The sequence below is a fragment of the Paraphaeosphaeria sporulosa genome, assembly GCF_001642045.1.
Source record: "Paraphaeosphaeria sporulosa strain AP3s5-JAC2a unplaced genomic scaffold CC84scaffold_1, whole genome shotgun sequence".
NCBI lineage: Eukaryota > Fungi > Ascomycota > Dothideomycetes > Pleosporales > Didymosphaeriaceae > Paraphaeosphaeria > Paraphaeosphaeria sporulosa.
In genome coordinates this window covers 5,053,453-5,072,280 of record NW_017253360.1, presented here as the reverse complement: position 1 = coordinate 5,072,280, position 18,828 = coordinate 5,053,453, and the positions used below count along the sequence as shown (strand labels likewise).

At 57.0% G+C, this 18,828-nt stretch overlaps 5 protein-coding genes across 5 annotated transcripts; 2 read left to right on the top strand and 3 right to left on the bottom strand.

The window, feature by feature from the left end:
• Nucleotides 1–738: 738 nt before the first annotated feature.
• Nucleotides 739–4,544, bottom strand: CC84DRAFT_1080277 (calcium-independent protein kinase C; the record flags this gene model as incomplete). The annotated part of the gene is made up of 6 exons (XM_018173887.1): nt 739–800; nt 856–1,261; nt 1,310–3,096; nt 3,146–3,733; nt 3,784–4,050; nt 4,103–4,544. 6 exons carry the CDS (start codon nt 4,542–4,544, stop codon nt 739–741), a joined length of 3,552 nt encoding a protein of 1,183 aa, XP_018043424.1.
• A 1,132-nt stretch (nt 4,545–5,676) lies between these two features.
• On the bottom strand, nt 5,677–7,176 carry CC84DRAFT_179029 (NAD(P)-binding protein). The gene has a single exon (XM_018185469.1). It carries the CDS (start codon nt 6,799–6,801, stop codon nt 5,740–5,742), a length of 1,062 nt encoding a protein of 353 aa, XP_018043423.1. The 5' UTR covers nt 6,802–7,176; the 3' UTR covers nt 5,677–5,739.
• A 1,923-nt stretch (nt 7,177–9,099) lies between these two features.
• Nucleotides 9,100–12,231, top strand: CC84DRAFT_178811 (uncharacterized protein). Its single transcript, XM_018185467.1, has 4 exons — nt 9,100–10,116; nt 10,169–10,702; nt 10,752–11,200; nt 11,258–12,231. Exons 1-4 carry the CDS (start codon nt 9,308–9,310, stop codon nt 12,157–12,159), a joined length of 2,694 nt encoding a protein of 897 aa, XP_018043422.1. The 5' UTR covers nt 9,100–9,307; the 3' UTR covers nt 12,160–12,231.
• A 1,399-nt stretch (nt 12,232–13,630) lies between these two features.
• On the top strand, nt 13,631–16,940 carry CC84DRAFT_1227943 (uncharacterized protein; the record flags this gene model as incomplete). Its single annotated transcript, XM_018183626.1, has 6 exons — nt 13,631–13,810; nt 13,861–13,937; nt 13,990–14,292; nt 14,344–14,830; nt 14,881–15,574; nt 15,625–16,940. Exons 1-6 carry the CDS (start codon nt 13,676–13,678, stop codon nt 16,938–16,940), a joined length of 3,012 nt encoding a protein of 1,003 aa, XP_018043421.1. The 5' UTR covers nt 13,631–13,675.
• An 82-nt stretch (nt 16,941–17,022) lies between these two features.
• CC84DRAFT_1212515 (uncharacterized protein) lies at nt 17,023–18,821 on the bottom strand (the record flags this gene model as incomplete). Its single annotated transcript, XM_018182459.1, has 2 exons — nt 17,023–18,711; nt 18,768–18,821. 2 exons carry the CDS (start codon nt 18,819–18,821, stop codon nt 17,023–17,025), a joined length of 1,743 nt encoding a protein of 580 aa, XP_018043420.1.
• Between the last annotated feature and the right edge of the window lie 7 nt (nt 18,822–18,828).

Below are 18,828 nucleotides of genomic sequence, written 5' to 3'. Positions count from 1 at the left end.
AAGCGTGTTCCCGATGGCGACGGGAAGCGCGCCTTTGCCTAGGTACCGCTGGGCCACGCGTCCGCTCCGTCTTCTGGTTATCACAGTGGTCTAGTGTAGGGTACCTAGTAACGAGAGAAATGAGTGGACGTGTAATCAATCCTACCTACCAATTCTAACCTCTTCGCGGGCTCACTGCAAACCTGGTACAGGGACTAATTATTGGGATGCCAGAACACGAGTATGAGCCCACGAAGCGACAGCATTAGGTGACCCGCTCATGTGCATCGTAGCACACGCTCCCACCCACCCACCAGCTCGCCGATACCCATCGACTACACTACGCGAAGGCAACAGCACGCAAGGCCGAAGTCAGATAGTGCAACGCCACGTCCTGAAATCGCACGCTTATTGTCTATCGCACTTCGCCTCCCTACACTTTCCCTCCCTATTCCATCCCAGCCCATCCCAGCCCATCCCATCCCTTTTAAGCCCCCGCCCCATCCCATCCCACTCCCACAACATACCCCAACCCATCTACCCAAACGCATCCCGCATCCTCACCACCTCAGGATAAAATTACAACGCCATACTTTCAAGAAGTGGAAGTAAGTGAGCGAACCAACAATAAAAGACACAGACGGACAGACAGACATTCTAGAGCACCGTGCAACATGCATTACCTCGCGTCGACAAGAAGAATGGCAAAGCTTAACGCTTGGACAGAAACCCATGGGTATCGGAGGGAACAAAGCATCCTTACGCGAAATCGGCCGAGTAGGAGAAGCCTCGGAATTCTTCTTGCATGGCTTGGGAGAGTACTGCGAGAGACGTTAGCAAACATTCTCAATCGACGGAGGGCACAATGAGACGTACCAGACTGCACCGGCGTAAGCACGGGCGTCACACTCGTGAACTCGGTATCGAAGTTGCTCGTATCGGTGGCGCTGGTGATCTGCGGAATGAAGGGGGCCGGGATCCTCTTGTGGTACACGTCGTCCCAGTTAATATTCCTGAAGAAGGCGTGGCTCATGATCTCTTGAGCGTCGGTCGGACCGGAACCTAGTCGCAGCTCAGGTTCTCTGGTGAGCAGCTTCTGTAGGATCGATACCGAGTCCCTAGGCATGTGAATCGGGTACAGAGGCTCGTCTGCGAGGATAGCGTCGTAGATCTCGTCTTCATCCTCACCACGGAACGGTGACTGCTGCAGGAGCATTTGATAGATGAGAACACCGAATGCCCACCAATCGACAGCGCGGCCGTATTTCTTGTCTAGTAGAATCTTGCAGGATGTCAGTGGGTTTTGCTACGGATAGAGCAAGCAGCTTACCTCTGGAGCCATGAATTCGGGGGTACCACAGAACGTGCTGGTCGTTGAACCATACCACATCTCTTCCTTGCACAGACCGTAATCTGCAATCTTGATGTGGCCGTCGAGAGTTAGAAGAATGTTGTCGAGCTTCAAATCCCTGTAGATGACACCATTTTCATGGAAGTACTTCAGAGCAAGGCACACCTCGGCGGCATAGAACTGGGCTCGTTTGGTACCGAACTGTCCTCTCTGAATGTGCAACATTAGATCACCACCACTAATGTACTCCATAACGAAGTAGACTCTCGTCTCCGTCTGGAAGCATGCGTGCAAGCTCAGAAGGAATGGATGTCGCTCCTTGTTCGCAATCAGGAACACTCGCTTTTCGGACCTTGTGCTTTCGACCTCATCGTTCTCGATGATGAACTCCTTCTTCAGAACCTTGATAGCATAGAGCTGTTTGGTGCTCTTGGTCTCAGCCAACATGACTTTGCCGAAATTACCCTTTCCAAGGACAGCGAGGAAGTTGAAGTGATCCAGGCCAATTCTCCTTCCGGTCCCCTGGGTGTTCGCTGGTGGGGTGACTTTGTCGCTGGGAGCCTTCGTCATCGCAGAGACAGGCTGTGCTTGCTGGGTAGATGGCTGTTGAGGCCTAACTTCGACCTGATGCGGAGGCGGTTGCGGTTGATGTTGAGGAGATTGGGGGCCAGGCTGAGGGTGCGCGTATGACTGCTTTTGCTGCGGGTACGGAGCTTGCGCAGGCTGTGGTGGAGCCGTGGGGTAAGTGGGAATGTTCGCATAGTCCTGTGGGTTGTATCCTACCTGTGGCGGTCCCTGCTGTTGAGGAACCCTTTGTTCCTGTGGATAACCACCACCAGACGTGCGTGGTCCTTGCGGTGGATAGTCGGACTGCGCGCGGCCATAAGTTGGAGCTGCGCTCTTGCCCATCGCTGCTGCAGCAGCGGCACCAGCTGCAGATTGTTGCGACTGTGAACGAGGGCCTGACGAAGGGCGCTGGGATGTTGGTGATGTGGGCGTGGGCGTGGAGCCTGAGCCGTATGATGTTCGTGCCGCCTCGAGAGATGTAGTTGACGGCGCGTAAGACTGTTGCCCAGGCGGATATTGCGGTCGCGGTTCTTTGCCGTACGAGTATCGGTCTGGCTGTGCCGGCTGTTCCTGGCCTGGTGGAGGCTGGAATTGGGTTTGGGGTCCTGGGAGGCTTGCAGCTGGAGCTGGTCGTGCGGGGTTTTTGCGAAGTGTTTTGTCACTGAGTCCACCAGGAGTTGTCGCCGACTGCGTTCTTTTCGCTTTCTTGATCTCCTTGAGAATCTCGTTTGCCTTTCGCATGGACATGCCACAGAAGTCGGGAACGAAGTGGACACAGCCGACGTGGCATGTCAAGCCACACTCTGAGCACTTTTGAGCCTGCTTCCGGCCCAGTGGTAAGACGTACCCGCAGTGACAGCACCAGTTCGCGCCCATGTTGGAGAAGTGCGTGAAGCGATGCGGAATGCGATGGTTCAGCTTTGCCTCGTCTGGATCCGTTTCCGCGTTCGACTGCGTGATGCACTTCGTCACCACATCTGGGTAACACTTCTTGTGGCAAGTGTATTTGCAGTCCGAGCACTGCATGCCAGCAGCATACTTGAGGAACTCGCCACAAAGCGCACAACGCATGATGTTGTAGAATTGTTGTTGCACGAACTTGTGACCGTATTGCTCGATGATCTCTTCTTTCCGTTGACGAATAGCACCCTTTCGTCCAAGCGCAGCGTCGAAGGGCTGCTTGTTTCTCGTGTGTTTCACTACACCTTATTAGCATCGAATTTCCCCAATGGAAGGAACAGAGCGCACCAAAAGACATGGTCAAATGCACACGTCCTACAGGCTCAAGAGAGAACCAATCGTCGATAAAAATCTGGCTTATCTGTGGTTGGGGTGCACCAGGGGCTGTTGCGCCAGATGGCGGCATGCCAGCCCCTCCAGGGCCGCTAGCACTCGCAAAGTTCTGGCCTGGAGGGGGTTGAAATTGTAGATCGGGTTGCGGGCCGGAGCTGCCTCCCATCTTGTCGGCGGACACCCAACCCGAGTTCTGCAGCTCCGTTTCGACCTTCTTACGGCGCATTTCCTCAGCAATGTCGGATATCCGCACCCAGAGCAAGCCAATGGGCAATGGATGATCGGTCGTCTTATCGTAGACTGTAACCTCGATCTCGTTGGCCTTGTCAATATCAAACTCGTGAATCTCGTCCAGCCAACGGTCGTTCCTGGAGGGTTTCGTGCGGCCCTTGATGCTGTCTTCAACTTTGATATTGACAAAAGTTTCTGGACCGCGGCTAAAGCGACCAGTGGCCGCGTGGTCAACGTCAGCCACTGCGTGTATGCGTAGAGACAAATGCCCGCTCAGGGGCTTCCGCTGGCTCGGCACACTCAGGCTGTCATCTGTGCATTGTCAGTAACTGCACATTCCAATCTTGAGGGGCCATAGCTACCGTCCCGGTCGTCGGCAGTCTCAAAGTCCACGTGAAGGTCCTGATACCGCTTCAAAGACTGCTTCAGAAGCTGGATCTTCTGGTTACTCTCGATGCGCTTGGCCTCGGCATCGGCCTTGCTCTTGCGATCGCCCTCCATTTGGTACAGGCGCACCATCTTCTCGATACCATCTTTGTACTGCTTTTCAACGCTGAGCTTGAACTCAAGCTGTGACAACATGAGCTGAATGCGGGGACCAAGATGCGGGGTATCATATTTGATCAAGTCTGGGAAAAGCGTCAGTAGCGTTATCGTTTGGGTCTGCTTCCCGGCACATACCAAGCTTGCTGTAGTTGGGGCGCTGGGGGCGCGAGCCAGGCCCCTGGGGAGCGTATGGTGCTCGCGGTGGCATGAGTCCCTGACCGCCACTGAGGTTGCTGTAGCCTCCAGGCGGGTCTCCGTATCCGCCCTGGTCTGAGCCGACGTACCCATTCCACCCATCCTTAGGGGGCGGGGTGACGGGGTTCTGGCCTTTCGAGGAGGTTCCCGGCTGCAGACTCATGTTGTCGATGCCGGTCTGCGTGCGCTGCATCTCAATGTCGCGCAGCTTGGACTCGAAGTACTCGATGTGGCGGCGTCCGTCGCGTATCTGGCCATCGAGACGCGACAGCACGGCGGGGTTGTTGGTCGACTGGCGCATGGTGTTGGCGGCGTTGATGAGGGCCTTCTCCTTGTCGATCTTCTTCTGCACCTCGCGGACGGTCTCGTCGGTGGGAGCCATGGCGGCGGCGGGGGCCCGGTGGGGGCGTGTTTTGTTTGTGGTGGTAGTAGTAGTAGCCTGGCAGTCGCAGGCTGCGCGGAGCGGCGTGGGTGCCCAAGCGGGCCGTGGGGAGGTGAGCCCAGCGGCGGTGCAACAAAAGAATAGGCTGCGGGCTGCGGGCTGCAGAGGCCGTGGGAGCGAGTAGCAATGCCGGGGGCGTCAGCGCAGGAAGACAGATAGAAGAGAGGCGTGTCGTCGGCAAACGCTGCTCTGCACACGGGATGCGTGCTGTGCGCCCCGTAGTCCAACGGTTAGCGGAAGGTGCACTCGAGGCACGCGAGGCTCACGTGCAAGGCGCGGGAGCTCGTCGTGCGGGTCGGGCGAGGACGACGGCGGGCGTGAGTGGGATCGTGATTATGACGAGGGCGATGATGAGAGCAGTGCGAGTGTCGCGGGGTGGGCGCTAGGCGGGGCGCACAACAATCACGCTCTGACCGGCTGTGGCGCATGAATACGATGTGGGCGTGCATACACAGTGGACAACACCACCAGACTGCCCCGGGGCCGTCTACGACGCTTCGTCTGGGCTCCGGCTGCTCTTGCTACCCTTGACAGCTGCCAGACCCACCGCGAGTGGCTGTAGTGCCATTGTTGGGCAACGCGCGTTGCATGACACCTGGGCAGGTTGGACCGACGCTTGAAAACACGCTACGTTTTCCAGCAGGACATTGCCGGATTCGAGCCATGTAAGTCTTGCATCTGATCTCGACTCCGTCGATCCTGGAGCTGCTTAGAACCTGGGCGCCTTGGAGGAGGTTCTGACAGATGAATCTGGAATCACATCGAAGCCTGAACCTCGGTGATATATCTGGCTGTAGAAGTCGGGGCTCGGCCGAGAGTTCGCGACGGCGAATTCGGGACTGGGGAGCAGGGAATAAGCATCATGCTCCGAGGAAGACATTCACGCTACGCAACAATCATGCAGTAGTCGTGCCTTACGATAAAATATCAACGCAGCTGTCAGCAGCTGTGTCGTGTGCTGAGTTACCCCAGGATACATCACGCAAGCTACAACTGTCAAAAATATAATGTACCGAGACTAGGCACGAACGCTCATGTAACACTCCCTAGGTATCTATCATAACATCTAGCAACAACTCACGTTCGGACGTCGACCCGAATCTCGGTACCCACGCCCAATACCCCCTACTGCCACCTACTCCATCGCCATCGCCGGAGAGTGTCCCTGCGCCATCTCTTCAATCCTCCCAACCTTCGTCTTCAACTCTACCTCCACCGCCTCCCTTAAGCTCTCTTCGAAATCCTCTACCTTCGGGATCCACCCAAGTACTTTCCTGGCCCTGCTTGCCCGACACCTCGAATTCATCCCCGCAGCCATCCCAAAGAACGGATCGATCTTTCCTGCCTCCTCCGCGCTCAGCGCGTCCACCTCAGCCGAACCTAAAGCCCCAGCCTCGTGCAGCAACGCTGCAACCGTCTTGGTCAACGCACCCCACTCCAGCTCACCAGCCTCGGCGAAGTAATACGCCTCCAGTCCCCAGTCAGCATTCCCGCCGCCAGCGGCCGCAGCTTCGGTCAGGCGGAAGTAAACATCTGACAAGTCGTGGATGTGCACGAAGTTCCACGTCGCCTCCCCCTTACCGAGCTGGAACGCCTTCCCGCGCTTCCTGCTCAGCTCGACCAACATGGGGACCTGAATCGTGCGCGTGTTTCCTGGGCCGCGGCCTATGCCAATGATGGCTGGTGGACAAACGACGGCAGTTTTGATGTTCGGGTACTTGATGCTGGCCTCGAGGACGGCTTTGTCGACGGGTCGGTGGAAGACGGCGTCTGGGAAGGAAGTAATGGTCGTGATGTCCCCCAGGTCGTCGTAGACCTTGTTACTTTTGTTGCCGACGCTACCATTTACAAAGTCGTCGTAGAGGAGGTTGGCGGTACCGCTGGTGTGGATGAGGAATCGTGTCTTCGAGTCGGAACCAAGGCCCTCGAGAATAGCACGCATAGCGGGTGCATCGTCGGAACTGGCGAAGTGCAGGACGATGTCGGCGGCAGCAGCTTCGCTCTTGAGAAGCTCAATTTTGCTGAGATCGCCTACGACTACACGGATTGAGGGGTATTCGTTGGCGATTGAGCCGAGGCGGGTGCGGTCCCGCACAAGGAATGAGTATTGCCAGTCGGGGTGGGCTTGAAGAATGGTGTGAAGTGCGTCACCGCCCACATAACCGGTGACGCCTGTGGCGAAGACTTTGATGCTCATGGTGGTGGTTTCTCGACGGATAAAGGTGAATCGAATGGATAGCAATAGTGCGTACCTGCATGACTCTTATACGTTTGACTGCGATGAGCATTGCATCCTGCTTCGTGGCTTAAAAAAGAGCAGCATACAAACATTCGAACGGTTATCAATGGCATTCATGCGTCAGCAGCTGAGTGATATGGCGGAAGATGCAGCTTCCGTTGAGGGTATACGCGCTTGACCTTCAGACGACGTGCTGCGGACGAACCCCGGATGAGGTCTGCGCGAAGAACCATCGTTGCCTGAACAGCTCGACTCGCGAGACCAGCTAAAATGTCTGGGCATCGGGCGGACTCTACATGCTTGGAATCGTCGGGTCTGTGTGACTATAGATGTGATGGTTTTACTGTATATGTGGTAGTGTCACTATAGGTGTGGTTCCAAGAGGTCGGCTGTTCTGCAATAGGTCTAGCAAGCCGTACAACATGCGCATCCAATCTCTGTCGTCCTTTGTAACACACTGTCAGATGGTTACTCTTGCTCGTGGACTGACACATCATTCTAGCAGATCCCGATTTTGAAGTGCCTGGGGATATTCTCGTGCTTGCTGGAAGTTACACAGGAGGACAGCCGCAATAGGAAATTAAGACGAGCACATATATCGGTGAAGAAGATTGCGGGAGCCCCAGTATAAGAGCACGCCATGACGTCCAGGGTGGGTGCTCTGAAGAGTGGTCCATGCTTAGAGTTGTGTGATGTGGTACACCGTGTTACGCGGGACGAGTAATACGAAGGCCAATCTGCGTGCCGTACAATGCGATCAAGTGTTCGACTACGGAGAGTTTTCTAGAGTAGCCAGTGGATAATGTACGCACTATCCTCGACGTGCCGTCGCCAGTGAACGAGGCCACCATTCCTGAAAAGAGGTTTGTATAAGCTCGACAGCGCTGCCTTGGGGGGAAAGGCATAGAGTTTACGGTTTCAACGGATTAGCTAACCCAATAATAGATGGTCTGTTTGCATCGCTCGAGCGAACCCTAATTATTACATTTAGCTCGAGTCTGGTGAACCTGAGATGGTTGAGATTGCGTGATCGGCATGTTCCAGGACAGAGCATCTCAAGAGCAATCCGAAGCGGGTCTCAGGTCAGGCTCAGACCCAAGCTGGGGCACGGTACCCCGGGTTGTACCGAAACGCACACCTATGTCAGCAGAAACTTGACCAGCGAGCAGGCAAGGCTCTCAAAATAAAAGAAAAACTTGACCTTGGGCGTAGGACAAGGATTGGCGGATGTGTGCAGTCACTGGATGGCGATGCAGCCCTATGCTTACCACGTTCCATGACAGAAACGGCGCGACCAATCGCGATGAGCGTTGGAGATGCGAGATGCTGTGCAGCGAGCGTGGCATCAGTCAGTCGAGGTCTTGTAGCCATTCGCTGAGATGGGCGGATAGCAACAGTGACTAACGGGAACGAGCTGGGCCATGGTATGCATGCCGCAACGTTGGCCTCGCAGGATGGCAGGTCTTCCGACAGGGCGGATGCTGATGGTATACTCATTGCGGACAGGGCTACACAACGCCGCCAAGACGGTCGGAAGGTCGAGCAGCTTCACCGTTCAGATAGCGGCGCAAGGCGGCTTGTCGGTGAGCAGTTGAAGAGGCGCGGTTTGCACGCTGACGAACCGTGGGTGTGCACTGTGCGGGAAGAGAGGGCGGAGGCAGCGAATGGAGGCGCACGGCTGGGGAAGCTACGACGGATAATTGCCGACGAGGTGAGCTGTAACCGACTCGAAACGGCACGTCTTCGCCCGACTTGCATGTGGCGCTGGATGCATGCAGCGCTGCTGCAGGCCGACGGATCGGTGCCACGCGCAATAACAGCGAGGGCATCACGCCAGCGACAACATGTGTCGCTGGCCCGGCGCGTCCGGACACGCCCGCACGATGGCCGAAGCGGGCGTCGGGCCGTCCGCGTTCGACTTGAGGAGCTAGAAGCGCTAGAGACGAGTAGCGGTCGGGTATCTCGGAGTATCGACGGCAGCGAGCGCGTCGTGTGCGATGCCAGAAGACGGCGACAGCAGGGCAGCGGGGCGGGCAGCAAACGGTGAGGGCGGGCACACGCGGCTGAGAGACGCAGCATACGGCGGCGCGCGCGGTGATATGTACTCTCCAGGCGGAGCGGCAGAAGTCGAGGTCATATGCAAGCCGCCTGGGGCAGCGCCAGCGCACGGCGCGCAGGCCCAATGCCAATGGCCGCTGTTCCGGCCCTCGGTGGCTGAACGGCCTGCTGGTGTATTTGAGCGCGACGTCCCGAAAGCCTCGAGCACGCCGAACATCTGCGTCTGCAACAGCACCAGCACGCAGCCCTTGCCCTCAAGCCAATCGACGCCGCGCTGACCGCGACCACCTGCACGGCCCCGTTCTGTGCACCTGGCCGCCACGCACCCTTCCGTGCGCCCTGGTGCTGTCGCGACTGCTGCTGGGCTCCCGGACGAGGCTCCTGCGCATTGGCTAACCACCAGCTCATGACGGCCGACGCCGCAGCGCCGCCATTGCGCAGTGCACCCTCTCCACCACGGCAGCCTGCAGCACCAGATCTGCCTCTGCCTTGCCCGACCATGCACCCGCCCACCTCTCCCTCCACAGTCCAGGCATCGCCCTCGGCGACGCCACATCCCGCCTCTTTCCCACATGGCGGTGCAAGGCACGTGAGGGCCAACGATGCACCAAAGGCCCGCGCCCGCCTGGCTTGCTACCACTGTCGCAAGAGCAAGGTGCGATGTGGGCCCAGCACCGGCGAGATTGTCAGGCCTTGTCCTCAGTGTGTCAAGGGTTGCAAGACTTGCTTGTGGCCAGACGATAACAACCCTTCTCCCAATCCCGTGGTCAAGAGGACCGACCCTGCTGCCCACGAGGCCTCGCCCGACCACCGCCCATCTGAATCCAGGAAGCGCAGGAAGCCCCCGATCACTTCTTTTGAAAAACTCTCCATGGCAGATGGCGACTTGATCGATCCCAACCGGATCGAAGACGCCATGTGGGACGAGCTGTACACCATATTCAGGCACCACTTCGCTACCGAACTTCCCTTTCTCCACGAAATCACCTTCTTGAGGGACGTCAAACTAAAGGACAACCAGAAGCCGTCTCATCGCTTTGATGCGTTGCGCTATGCATTTCTGGCCCTCACAGTACCTTTCTACGAGGGCGTTGGACGCCAGTTGTTCCAGGACTCGCCCCGGACTGCTCGAAAATGCGCCGAGGCGGCCGAGCGTCACATCAACTTCTACGCTCTGTCCTCGCCTTCCATAGAAATTCCACAGGCTCTTCTGATGTAAGTCATGTGATGGCCAACGCGACGTGCGGCTGCTGATTGCTCCACAAAGGCTGAGTCTTCGTGCACATGGCGAAGGTCAAGGATCAAGGAGCTTCATGATGCTTGGGATGGCGGTCAAGACCATGCAGCTCCTCAACTGTCAATTTGATCACGAACTCGTCGACAAGGAGATTGACGACAAGAAGCGTTCCAGTACTAAACAAGCGGCGCGAGACGAGAGTGGGCAACGTTTTGTCATGGAAGAGATCAGACGCCGCACTTTTTGGAGCTGTTTCATAGTCGATCGATACATCAGTTCCGGCGACTACAAACCACGTAACATATCACTGGAGGACCCCTTGGTCTTGGTCCAATTACCTTGCAGCGAGGATAATTTTGATATTGGCACCAAGACCAAGACAAGAAAGTTGCGAGAATCGGACGAAGATTTCAAGAGACGCGAAAAGAAATATCCCCACGACCATCCAGAGGATGCAAACGTTGCCTGGGAAGACGAAGATAAACAGAGTCCACTGGTCTGGTTCATCAAGGCGTTGGATCTCTTTGGAGACGTCATGAGATACACGTGCACTGTGACGAGAAGGTATGTTTAGGACGCTTGGGCCGCCCCCAGTAGGTGCTAACGTGCGCAGGGCTGAACGCAAATGGCCCTGGGACGAAAAGTCTGAGCACTGTAGACTCGACCAGAGAGTAGACGACCTCACAAGAAAGCTGCCAGCCGTTCTCAAGCTTACCCCGACGGTGAGGGATGTTGCCATGTCGCCTCCATACCGTCGGCGAGCCACACCATACATCCTCCTGCATTCGACGTTGCTTATGTGTAAGATAGCACTGCACCGAGAATATCTCCCATACATCACGCATCCGAAATCCACCCCTCAAGGTCCTACCGACGGACCCAATTGTGAGGCACTTCAGAAAGCTTGTGAACGCGAGGACCCAGATTTCTTCAAGGACAGTGCGAGGACCTTTTTTCAAGCTACGAAAAACGGTCTCGACCTCTTCACGTCTAGCAAAAAAGCCGGAACCTTGGTTGAATCACCCTTGACTGCGTTCGTCAGTCATTCCGTTACTTTCAACAGTATGTCGCCCTACTTTCACACGCAGCTCCGATGCCGAGACACTAATGTTATTGTAGTCATGTGGTTAGCGTTCTTTCCCAACTTCGATCAAGACGGCGTTCTATGTCAAGGACATGGTCGTCCGGACAACCTGGTCGTCGACAACTTCAAGGATGCCTTTGCGATCCTGCATCATTTGCAAGGGCGACTGATCTTGGCACGTTCTTTCGGCAAACGACTGAAGAACCTGTTCAATGATCTCCTGAAGTGCAAGTCTCTGTGTACCATCCCCGAGTCTCCAACGGAGATGAAGGTTTCCCATGGTCTCAAAGCGTACCTAGAGATGGAGAACGACCACAAGGAATTCGGCGACGAAGTCACAGAAACCGATAATGTGGCTTTCGAAGAAGCCCCTGATATTGGGATTCTTGTCAAAGAGTATCAAAAAGTGTATCAATCCGGAAACTCGACAGACAGCCACTATAGCCCTAATGCCACGAAGAGCGAAGTAAAGAACGAAGTCGAGACCCCTGTTGAGCGAGTACCAGAGCCACGCTCTACGCCTGCAGCCTCTCCCACTTTCACGTCCGTGAATCAGGGATATGGCGTTTCCAGTCACACCTCTGTTCCTTATCAGCAATACTCGCCCAGCTACCAACCACCATATCAATCGGCCGACCGGCCGTCATCCATTAGGGCAGCCCCTGAGCTTCAATCGCACAGAGCTACGTACAGCCATCCACCAGCTGTCACAGATTCGATCGCCCCCAGCACAGTGGATCTTCATCCCGGAGGGACTGCTTCCGTGAACAACTCCCTAGAACTTTACCCAGAACTACGTACCAACGGGGATTATACTCAAGGCCACGTTCTAGTAACCGATATTGGGTCTTGGACAGCAAACACCTTCTTGGACGAATACTCTGCCCCACAACCAATCTACTGGTCTACTTGGGGAGATGCAGGTCAGGGCTCGTAGTGACTCCCCCTTATATGGTCGCCGTGGGACGGGACGCCTACTATCATGTCGTGCGATTCTAGGCCAGAAGGCTTTGACAGCCTCGCAACCTTACCAGGGAACCACCCACCCACGAGGATACCATGCTCTGCACATTTGTATTACTATCTAGTTGTCGCTGCGAGTTTACTGACGGTTCGACCGTCCTTGCTCACATGATTGCGCAAGCACGGTCCTTGTGCCTGCCCCACGCCGGCACGACTCTGAATGACATCACCAAGAAGACCCAGGAAGTCGAATCCAAGTTCGTGAACGCTTGCACCCAGGATTTCCTCCCCCTGGGATCCTGCGGTCGAAAGGACAGAGTCGCGCCTCTGAGAGTGAGATCGATATGGACGAAGTATTACGGCCACTTTTCGGTTACGAGTGACGTCTGCCATGCACATGGAAGGTTTTTGAACATATTGGTTGATTCATAGGGATCGAATCTTATTCCCAGCTCAACAGTTGAGCACTTGCCCGTTCGTGGCGAGCATAATATTTCAAATCCCCCTGATGCTTCTTTGCACCTTCCCTCTTTGTCGATACCGCGCTGTCACAGCCGCGCAAATACGCACATGCCGTGCGGTCGAATGAGACATGTACGTGATGCGTGCTTGGAGGCGTCCGGGGTAGAGTGAGACATATGGGGCAGAACTCATTTCCCGCGTCGCGTGCAGGGCTGGTGTGCGCACGCGCAACGCCCCTGCCGTCGTCCCAGCCCGAGGCGGTTTAGCCGATGTGCGCGCATCTGGGCCCGCCTTACCTTATTCGACACGCCGTTGACGCATCGTCATTCTCCCAACACCACTCCCATCTCGCCCTCGCGCAGACCCAAACATGCACACCGCTTCGGTGCTGGACGCTGTTGACCCCGGCAGGCAAAAAAGCATCACGCAGGCGGCGGCTCCCCGGCGCGACCATGGACGTTAATTTAACAGTCCCAGCCAGCGATCACAAGTACCCTACGCGCGGCAAGGATGTCAGGCATTAGCTCTTGGTCGACAGCGCTTGACCGTAAGATTTCCTGGTTCCCATCCCGGGCCATCTCCTCCCGGAATCCTAGCACACGCGCAGTATCCGGCGCCGTTGCATCTAGGGGCGTGATATGCCCCGCGATAAGTGGAAATGCCCTGGGTGCGGCAACGCTCGATGTGCTTTGGCGCCGCTCCGAACCCCAGATCTGTAGTCCACGCGCGTACTTTGCACGCTGCACCTTCCCAAAGACGATGCGAGCCGCCATGATCTCGTGCCGGGCGGTTGCGGGTGTCTTGCCGTTGGAGGACGGTGAGCATGGAGTACGAGGTCGCGAGATGCTGCCACGAGGTGGGCTTAAGCCATCATAGTGGCATTAGTTTGGCAGGGACATGGTACCGGGTTGAGTTGGGGCGGTTATGTGGAGAGTGAGATCTAGGGGTATATTTACCGCAGCGTAGGGCCGGGTGTTGAGAGGTACGCGGTCTCTGAACTGCTTTCAAGGCTTCTGGGGTTTGTCACGATGAAGCACTTCCTTAATGGTGTCAGTGCGGCTGCGCTGGCTTGCTTGACTATTGCTGCAAATGCCAGGGCTGTTGGGTATCGATCGCCCACGGACTTCATTGTACCGTACAAGAGACAAGCGCTGCAAGATATTGTGAGTGTGAGCTGGTGGTGGGATATCAGGTTAAGATTGATTAGTTGTAGGTCACTTGGGACAAGGACACGATCTTCATCAATGGCGAGAGGCTCTTCCTCTACAGCGGAGAGGTTCATCCTTATAGGTACATTACTATCAACCTACATCAGATACTCAGCTTACTGATTCACCTTCAGACTTCCGGTCCCAGATCTATACATCGACATATTCCAGAAAATCAAGGCTCTGGGATATAATGGTGTCTCATTCTATGTCGACTGGGCATTGCTCGAGGGCAAGCCTGGCGAGTACCGTGAGGAAGGTGTATTTGATCTGAAGCCTTTCTTCGATGCTGCAAGCGAGGCAGGCATCTATCTGATTGCGCGCCCCGGGCCGTACATCAATGCGGAAGTCTCAGGCGGAGGCTACCCAGGATGGATTCAGCGCGTCAAGGGTATCTTGCGAACGCGCGCGGAGGACTACCTCAATGCAACTGACAAGTATGTAAAGTATTATTACCGAGGCAGCATGTACGTGCTAATCGCGTCCAGCTACATGGCAAACGTCGGCAAGACCCTGGCCGCAGCCCAGATCACCAACGGCGGGCCAATCATCCTGGTCCAGCCCGAAAACGAGTACACAAACTCCAAGGAAAAGCCGTTCCCAGATGGCTACTACATGCAATATGTCGAGGACCAGATCCGCAATGCAGGCGTCGTGGTACCTCTGATTAGCAACGATGCTAATAACGGAGGCCACAATGTGCCCGGGTCTGGCGAAGGTGCTGTGGATATCTATGGCCACGATGGATACCCGCTTGGCTTTGACTGCTCGAATCCAGAGGTTTGGGGCGATCAACAACTTGTCACGGACTGGTATAGTGTGCACCTACAGCAGAGCCCGAATACGCCCTACTCGATTATGGAGTTCCAGGGCGGCTCGTATGATCCGTGGGGTGGGCCTGGTTTTGATAAGTGCCTCCAGCTTGTCAACGCAGCGTTCGAGCGCGTCTTCTACAAGAACATCTACACGTTCGGGGTGAGTTTAGAAAGACGACAGAATTCATTCAGATTCACTAACTGTTCTAGGTAACCATTTTCAACATCTATATGACATTCGGTGGGACCAATTGGGGCAATCTTGGCCACCCGGGAGGATACACTTCGTACGACTATGCCGCGCCCATTGCAGAGGATCGCCAGGTCAACCGCGAGAAGTACTCCGAGCAGAAGCTCCAAGCGAACTTCTTCAAGGTCTCACCCGCGTATCTGACTGCTTCTCGGGGCGCCCGTTCGACGACGCAATGGACGAACAACCCGGCCATCACGGTCACGGATGCGACAAATAACAGCACGAAGTTCTACTTTGTACGCCACACCACCTACAACACCTTAGACTCGGCAACCTACAAGCTCACCATCCCGACATCTGCTTTCGGCAACACTACAATTCCGCAGTACAATGGGACTAGTCTTACTCTTAACGGCAGGGACTCCAAGATCCACGTCAGCGACTACGATATGGGCGGCACAACACTCGTCTACTCTACTGCGGAGATCTTCACTTGGCACAAGTACGATGACCGGACAGTCCTCGTCGTGTACGGTGGTCCGGGCGAGACGCACGAACTTGTCATTGGAGCGACAGGTCTAGATGTGCTTGAGGGCGACATCAAGTCTACTTCCACGAAGGGCTACACGCTGCTCAATTTCCAGGCTGATGGCACGAGGAAGGTTGCCAAGGTTGGAGTAGACAAGAACTTCATCTACGTATACATGCTCGGTAGGCCCGCTCCAGATTGACGATCGATCTCATGATGCTGACCAACACAGACCGCAACTCTGCCTACAACTACTGGTCCATCGACCAAGACCCTCATTCCAATGCGGACGCCATCATCCTCAAAGCCGGCTACCTGGTTCGCACCGCGTCCGTCGACGGCTCCACGCTCGCCCTCACCGGCGATCTAAATGCCACCACCTCCCTCGAGATCCTCGGCGGCGCGCCCTCCCCCCTCTCCAAACTCACCTTCAACGGCGCCGAGCTCGACTTCGATACCACAGACGAGGGCGTCGTCACCACCACCCTTGGCTTCACTGCCCCATCCCTCAGCCTCCCCGACCTCAGCAAGCTCTCCTGGAAGTACATCGACTCGCTCCCCGAAATCCAATCCGCGTACGACGACTCCGCGTGGAAAGCTGCCGATCTGAAGGAAACGTACAACTCCCACCGCGCGCTCAACACGCCGACCTCGCTGTACGGCTCCGACTATGGCTTCCACACGGGGACCCTCGTGTACCGGGGCCACTTCACCGCCTCAGGCGCCGAGACATCTTTCTTCATCATCACGCAGGGCGGCGCCGCGTACGCCGCGTCCGTGTGGCTCGACGCTACCTTCCTGGGTTCCTACCGGGGCGCAAAAGGCGTTGATTTTGCAAGCTCCAACTTCAGCATCCCGTCCACCCTGGCTGGCAACACTACACACGTTCTGACGGTGCTGGTGGACAACCAGGGACTGGACGAGAACTGGACCGTCGGCGACGAGACGACCAAGAACCCCCGCGGCATCATGGACTTTGCTCTCTCGGGGCGCGCGAAGAGCGACGTGGCGTGGAAAATCACCGGAAACCTCGGCGGCGAGGCGTACGTCGACAAATCGCGCGGCCCGCTCAACGAGGGCGGGCTCTTCGCCGAGCGCCACGGCCTCCACCTCCCCGGCGCGCTCTCCGCCTCCGCCGCGGCGTGGACCAACTCCAAGGGGCCCGTGGCAGACGGGCTCAGCAGGCCCGGCGTCGGCTTCTTCGGCGCCGAGTTCGACCTCGACATCCCTGGCGGCTGGGACGTGCCGCTGTCATTCACCTTCACCAACACGACGGGGAATGCGCACCGCGTGCTGCTGTACGTGAATGGGTGGCAGTACGGCAAGTATGTGAGTAACATCGGCCCGCAGACCAAGTTCCCTGTGCCGCAGGGGATTTTAAATCACGCGGGGACGAATTACCTGGGGGTGGCGGTGTGGGCGCTGGAAGGCGGGGAGACGAAGCTGGGGGGGTTGAGCTTGGGCGCGGATGCGGTTATTGCTACGGGGCTGGGGAAGGTGGGTAATGTAGATGGGGACACGTACGAGGCGAGGAAGGGGGCGTACTGATGATTTCGTTTCACACTGTACATATATCTACATCTGCAAATTATCGTTCATCGGCATAGGTATCCAGCCAACGTCTCTCTCTTCACCTCCCCAACTCCTCCCCGAAACTGGCCGCCCTCCTCCTCCTCCTCTCACTCTCAACCACCTCCCCCCTACTCCCGCTCTTCCTCAATCTCTCCCCGCCCACCAGCACACTAGACCCGCCCTCGGTGGGACTGTTCCACTCGCCCTGCCGCCCCGTCTTCCGCCGCCGCCGCACAAGCTGGTACCCCCTGTCGAGCTCGACCTCGACCGCACAACGCACCTTGAGCGCGCCGACCGCAGGCCACACGCTCTTTTCACCCCTCCGTATCCAATAGTCCAATGCCTCCTTCGTCGGGTTCTCCAGCAGCCTGAAAAAGTCGCCCGGCGTGAGCTCCGGGACCAGCGTCAGACTGGGGCCGGGAATATTCTCGTCGAGCAGGAAGCGGCGTATGCTGTGTGGTAGGACGCCGAGCTCGTTGAGCTGGGCGAGGCGGTGCTGGATCTCCATGACGACGAGGCGCAGGACGGGCATGCTGAGCTGGTAGCGCCTCCCATCCTGGCGGGGGTTCGGGTGGTGCAGGTCCGAGCGCAGGAAGGGGGCGAGATAGGGCCGGGCCTGGGAGACGATGAAGTGGTTTACGTTGAAGAGCTCTGCGATGCGGTGGAGGGGGGACTCGCGGGCGTTGGTGGCGTAGGCGGCGTGGGTCCAGGGGCGGAACTGCGTGGCGAGGCTGGGCGACCAGGGCGCGATGGTGCCGGCGTCGTCTTTGCTGAGGAGCGTGACGTGCTTGTAGAGGGGAGAGGAGGAGGCATTGGAGGCGAGGGCTGCGGACCAGATGAGCACGTTGGGCGCCGTAAGGTAGTTCAGGAGATCGGGGACGCCGCCGCCGCCTGTGGTAGAGACGGTGATATTGAGGACGCGCTTGGTCTTGAGGTAGGCTTCTTCGAAGGTGAGGTCGGAGACGTTGGCGCGGACGACTTGCTCTAGGACGGTGACGTCGAGGAAGTAGCCGTCACGGATAAAGCGCCGGATGCGCCGCATGAGGGTCTGGTACCAGGTACTCTGGCTCGATGCCTCGACTTTCTTGGTGAAGGCTGAGAGATCGATGCTCTCACCTTTGAGAAAGTCGAGCAGCTCATCCTCGGTGTGGACGCCGACGAGGGCTGCGATCAACGCGCCGGTTGCAGTCCCAGAGACGATACGAGGTAGGAGGCCCCGCAGATGGAGTGCTTTCACAACGCCCAGGTGGCAGAGACCGAAGATGGCGCCGCCCTGGAGCACCAGGACTGAGCGTCCGAAAGCCTGGCGCGTGTCGTGCAGTACATCCAGCTTATTCTGGGTCGTGAGGCCAGAGTCTGCGGTCACCGGATAGCTCGTAACATAGTCCACTGCGAGCGCGACTTGCGTGATGTAGTCCTCGATCAGCAGCTTCGTGCCCGCATATGCTCTGTTGAACAGCCGCGAGGCCGTTATATTTCCCAGATTCCGCACCAGGCCGCTGCGCAGCAGCGACACAAGCCCCAGGATATCATCATCCTCGCGAGCGGTGATGATGGCCTGCAGCCGCTGGTATATAAGGCGGTAGTCGTAGTACTTGGAGGTCGGATTCTGGCGCCAGAGGTCGTAGCCGAGGACCTCGTCGAGCTGGAACGCTGCGGCCTCGTACTCCTCGTAGAGATTCGAGGCGGCGAGCGCTTCAAAGAGGACGTCGCGCGGATTCTTCTGGGACCACCATGACGAGAGTTTCTTGAGCGCCGGTATTAGCATCGCCAGAGGGAGGCGGCGCGCAGAGACAGACGTACCAGCTGCCAGAACAGGAACACGTCGAGGAGACAGGCCCATACGGTGCCTACCATGGCGGAT

Excerpts from the sequence above, each read along its gene's own strand:
- CC84DRAFT_178811 (XM_018185467.1), top strand. The coding sequence starts at position 9,308 with ATGACGGCCGACGCCGCAGCGCCGCCATTGCGCAGTGCACCCTCTCCA. Across the intron at positions 10,117-10,168 it reads ATTCCACAGGCTCTTCTGAT|GCTGAGTCTTCGTGCACATG; the intron begins GTAAGTCATGTG and ends TGCTCCACAAAG. Across the intron at positions 10,703-10,751 it reads ACGTGCACTGTGACGAGAAG|GGCTGAACGCAAATGGCCCT; the intron begins GTATGTTTAGGA and ends TAACGTGCGCAG.
- CC84DRAFT_179029 (XM_018185469.1), bottom strand. The coding sequence starts at position 6,801 with ATGAGCATCAAAGTCTTCGCCACAGGCGTCACCGGTTATGTGGGCGGT.